Raw genomic sequence first — 5497 nt, forward strand, 5'->3', positions numbered from 1 at the left:
TATATTCAAATGACACAAATTACAATATGCATATCATATGTTTATTTGATTCATATAATTTTTTTTCTACACCATTCTAGGATACTTCTAAATTCTCAATTTTATAGAAATTTAATTAGACATTTAATTTAACAACTATTTGTTATATATAATATTTCTAAGAACAAAGTAAATAAAATGAAATAAATTCAGGGCTTACACATAATTTTCTCGAGTTCTCACAATTTAATTGTTACATATTAGTAAAGGAGAATGGAAGGAAAAGAAAGGTAAAATTTTAAAATTTTTCTATTCAAAATAGCAAGAATCATAACAAATATCATGTCAAAAGAGATAATTAGTATGTTTTGTTAAATCTTGTGATCATTAGTGTAGTTTTGTTACTTATTTGTGTTGTTTAATTTATTAAATATAAATTTTTTGAGTGGTGAAATATGTGTATTAATTATTTTTAATTTTTAATTATTTTTATTCTTTTACTAATACAACTTATATACATGCATAAGGGGTATTGATAGAATAAAAGTTTCATCTTTTTTCTTAAGGGAAAATGGCCATTTTCGTCCCTAAACTTTTTTTTTTCCGTCGATTTAGTCCCTAACTTTTATTTTTGGCCAATTTAATACGTTAATTTAATTTTTGGATTCAATTAAGTCCTTCTACGGCAGCGCCACCACCTTTAGCTCCTAATTTAACATTAAACAAGGGCATTTTGGAAAATGCAAATTATCTCTTCTCTGCTACCGACCTCTGCCACCAACAACCCATCTCCACCTTCTTCTCTTCTCCTTCTCTTTCCATCCACCTTTGAGTTTACATTATAATTGAGAAAGTAGAAGAGGAAATCTGCAAATGTAGGTGAATGGTTCCCCAATATTTCAGCCCTTAAAGGTCTAGCTTTTTTATTTCTCTGGAGCATGACCTTGTAGCTTTAGGGATGAAAATGGTTTACCTGCTGCATTGTTGACAAAACCGTAGCTCACGACCCCCAATTGTGACTTTTGAGGCCTTAGAGTGGTGCTCACAGACTTTATGGCGGTGATGATAATCTCAACATTGGCTAAGGTCAGCATTACATCCATCAACCAAGCAATGAGCCATTTGGATCACATTCCCAGGTGCTTTGGCCCTCTTCGATGATCCCGTCAATGACGATGATTCCATCAACAAGATTTGTGGTGCTCAATGACTTTCCAACCCCCCCAAATTCCGAATCCCAACAGCTTCTTTAACTAGAAAGATTAGCTCCCTTCTTGATATGAAATGGATTTCTAGGCATATGGTTGTTCAAACCACGCACATCCCATGAACTATTTGGTGGAAAATTAAGAGGTTGGAAATAAGGCACTTGAACTGGTAGTGGTGGTGCAATAGAAGGCCCAACAGTTGGTGCAAATATACGTGGAATGCTTCGTGGTCCAGAATGCAGCTCTGCCTCTAGCTTTCTGTACATCCACATCTGTTCAGCAGAACTTGAAACAACATGACTCCCTGATCATGAACAAAATGGCCATTTTCCCAGTAAAATATTTTAGTGTTTATGTTTTACTGGTGTTGCTGGTATCCCAAAATCGCCGATCATGAAGGAGGAGATGGGTTGTTGGTGGCATTGGTCGGTAGCAGCAAAGAGATAATTTGCATTTCCCAAAATGCCCTTGTTTAATGTTAAATTAGGAGCTAAAGGTGGTGGCGCCGCCGTAGAAGGACTTAATTGGATCCAAAAATTAAATTCATGTATTAAATTGGCCAAAAATAAAAGTTAGGGACTAAATCGATGGAAAAAAAGTTTAAGGACGAAAATGACTATTTTCCCTTTTCTTAAAGTATTTTTTTAATGTTACTCTTTCTAACTGAACTAATTTCATTATCAAAACCTTAACCTCAGGGAGTGCAGAGGCCCCATCCTGGGCCGGGACACGTGGAAGCCCAGGTGTGACCGAGCTGGGCCTCGACCTCAGGCCTCTAGCAGCCCCCCTGGGCCGCACCACCACTAGGGCTCCAGAAGGACCTGGGGGCCATCCCGCAGAGGTCGGAGGAAATCCCCCTGAGTGCGGGATATGGACAATTCTGGGCAGGTCCCGAGACGTACGGAGGTCGGACTCCCTTAGCAGGTATGAAAGGTAACTCACACCAAGGAGGGAAGGTACGCTCACTATTGGAAAACAACTCTCGACTGTCTACTCCCGTGAACTTGACTCACTGGAAAGCTAACTTGACCGTCGGAGTGCCCTCGGGGACGACCCCCGGGCCCCCTTTGCTAGTTCACTCTTGTTTGTCTTGCAGGCTTGGAACCAGCTCGTCCATCAGCACGCCGAGCTCATCCGATCAGCTCGGTCTGGGGAAGCTCAGCGCTTCTTCAGTTGGCGCCGTCTGTGGGAACTCGAGAGGTAAGTGCAGTTGCGTTGATGGCAAGAACCCGTTCCAAGCGGACCGTGGACAGCGCCGGCCCGGGAGCCGGTGAGGGGTCCCGGCGAATGGAGACCGGGGCGGATCCAAGCGCCGGGGGCTCGGCCCTATCAGGGGAACGGAGACAGCAGATTTTCCAGTTCGTGACGGAGAACCTCCCTATGCTGGAGATATCATCCGGCAGGTGAAGGAGGGGGGCGAAGCTGGCGGCGCACAGACCTCCAAGGCGAAGGGAAAGAAAAAGAGCCACTTCCCGACCCCTCGGAGGATGAGTCACGCGACCAGCCCCCAGAAGGAAACGGCCACGGACTCCACCTCGCTCCCGAGTCTCAGTGGTCTGGGACAGCGAGAGATACACCCGCGACCGGTCCGCGGGGAGCCGTCCAAGAGACCCCTCCCCACGGAAACCCACACGAAATGGGCTTGAGCGTTCCCCTGCTCGATCTGTCAAGAGCCGTCCGCGCGACCTCCCCCCGTGGAAACCTGTCCGAGACGAGCTCGAGCAGATCTTGAGGCCGCAGCTGTACGAGGACAATTACACCACCTCGCCCTTTCCCCGGGAGATAGAGGATTACCCACTACCTCGGAGGTTCAAGATCCCGAGCATTGAGATGTATGATACTTCAACCAACCCGGAAGACCACCTCTCGGTCTTCCTGACGCACATGCGTCTGCAAACAGCCGCGGATGAGATCCGCTGCAAGACCTTCCCCATGTTCTTAAAGGGGAAGGCTCGGCTCTGGTTCCAAGGCCTGGCACCAGGGTCGATTCGGAGTTTCCCTGAACTGGCCAGACAATTCGTAGCCCAATTCGTTTCCTCGAAAACTTACTCGAAGAACGCGACTCACCTAATGGCTATCAGGCAGAGGCCCGATGAGTCCCTGAGGAATTTCATGACCCATTTCAACGCGGAGAGCTTACAGGTCAGGGACAAAGACGAAAAGGTGGTCATGGCTGCCTTCATGAATGGGCTCAGGGTAGAGGAGCTCTTCTACAAGCTGGCCGAAAAGCCTCCTGGAAATCTGGAGGAGCTCCTGACCAGGGCGCACGGGGCCGCTAATACGGAGGAGGCAGGCCGTTTGAAGAAAGAGTCAGATCGGGAGCTCGGAGACCGGAGAGGACGGGGAAACCCCCCCGAGAGCAAGGATGGCCCGGCCAAGAAAAACGTCTTTGACCGGCTCTCGAGGGAGAAAACCCCTGCTCCGCCACCGCTCCCGGAGAAAGGCTACACCCCCTTGACTCGGCCTAGGGCCCAGATCCTAACTGTTATGGAGGCGGAAGGCCTGGGAGGTCGGCCGCCCAAGATGGGGACACCTCGGAACAAGAGGAACCAGGACCGGTACTGCGCCTTCCACCGTGACGTCGGACACGACACGGAAGGGTGCTGGGCCCTGCGGAAGGAGATCGAAAATCTGATCCAGCGTGGCTTCCTGGGGCGATTCGTGAAGCAAGGTCGCCCCGACCAGGAGCCCGGGCACGCCTACCATGGTGATCGGGGTGGGGGCCCGCGTCGCTACCGTCCTGAGCGGCGTGATGTCCTCCGGGGCCACTCTCCCGACCAAGACACCCAGAACCTAGCTGGAGTGATAAACACCATCGTCGGGGGCCCCACCGGGGGAGACAGTCACACAGCTCGGAAGAACAGGCGACCTCCCCCTGAGGGAGATGACTCCCTAAAACGGCTGCGCATTGACGAGGAGATCACTTTTGGACCAAGGGATACAATCCCCCTAGCGTCTGGGAACCACAAGGCCATCGTGATAGACATTGTTACCAACAACTACCGGGTGAAGAAGGTATATGTCGACCAGGAAAGTGCGGTCGACATCATGTTCTATCGGGTGTTCAAGGAGCTCGGCTTGGAGGACGGGCAGTTGACCCCTGTTCGGACACCCCTGGTGGGCTTCACCGGACCCCCTATTAACCCGGAAGGAATTATCACCCTGATGGTCACGGTAGGGCAGGCCCCCAAATACGGGACCATCCCTGTCAACTTCGTGGTGGTCAAGCAACAATCCCCGTACAACGTGTTCCTGGGTCGACCCGCCTTGAACGCTCTCCGAGCTATCCCCTCGACGCTCCACCTCAGCGTCAAATTTCCCACTCCGTAAGGAATAGCCGAGGTGCGCGGTGACCCAGAAGTCGCCCGAGCTTGCTACTTGGCCATGCTTCATGGACGGGAGAAGGTGGTCGCTCAGACGACCTGCCTGGAGCCCTACATTCCAGGGGACGAAACTAGGCAGCCGGGCACCCAAGACGAGATTGAGTAGTTCCCCTTGAGGGAAGATCGGCCCGACTAGGTGATCCGCATAGGCGCGCTGCTGCCCCCTGAGGAGAAGAAGGACTTGAAGGCCCTATTGAGGGAATACTCCCAGGTCTTCGCCTGGTCAGTTGAAGACATGCCCGGGATCCCGACCGACCTTGCAGTCCACCACCTCAACGTGGATACCTGCTTCAAGCCAGTGAAGCAGAAAAAGAGGAGCTTCGCCCCAGAAAGGAATGAGGTGATCAAGAAGGAGGTCGGGAAACTGCTGGAGTCCCAGATCATCCTAGAGGTCTACTACCCGACCTGGTTAGCCAACCCGGTGCTGGTAAAGAAGGGGGACCAGACCTGGAGGATGTGCGTGGATTTTACGGATCTCAACAAAGCTTGCTCAAAGGACTACTTTCCTCTACCAAGAATCGACAGGTTAGTAGATTCTACTGTGGGATTTGATGTTTTGTGCTTTCTGGATGCCTTTAAGGGGTACCACCAGATAGAGATGGCTGAGGAGAACCGGGAAAAGACCTCCTTCATCACAGAGGAAGGAACCTACTGCTACCGGACTATGCCGTTTGGCTTGAAGAACGCGGGAGCTACCTACCAGCGCTTGGTCAACAAACTGTTCCAGAATCAGATCGGCAGAAGCATGGAGGTCTACGTGGATGACATGATCGTCAAGAGCCGAACAGATTAGCAGCTCGTCCCCGACCTGAGGGAAATCCTGGACATCTTGCGGGAGAGCCGGATGCGGCTGAATCCGAAGAAAATGTACCTTCGGGATCAGGTCGGGAAGGTTCCTGGGATTCCTGGTGTCTCGGGACGGGATCC

The 5497-nt window shown here is 50.4% G+C and overlaps 1 protein-coding gene across 1 annotated transcript; it reads left to right on the forward strand.

Moving 5' to 3' along the window:
* Window positions 1–3257: 3257 nt before the first annotated feature.
* On the forward strand, window positions 3258–4517 carry LOC113766604. The gene has a single exon (XM_027310779.1). The coding sequence runs from the start codon at window positions 3258–3260 to the stop codon at window positions 4515–4517; it is 1260 nt and encodes a 419-aa protein (XP_027166580.1).
* The last annotated feature ends 980 nt before the right edge of the window (window positions 4518–5497 follow it).

This window comes from Coffea eugenioides, chromosome 3, assembly GCF_003713205.1.
Source record: "Coffea eugenioides isolate CCC68of chromosome 3, Ceug_1.0, whole genome shotgun sequence".
Classification (NCBI taxonomy): domain Eukaryota; kingdom Viridiplantae; phylum Streptophyta; class Magnoliopsida; order Gentianales; family Rubiaceae; genus Coffea; species Coffea eugenioides.

Bases quoted from the DNA above. Each gene is read 5' to 3' on its own strand.
- LOC113766604 (XM_027310779.1), top strand. From the start codon at position 3,258: ATGGCTATCAGGCAGAGGCCCGATGAGTCCCTGAGGAATTTCATGACC.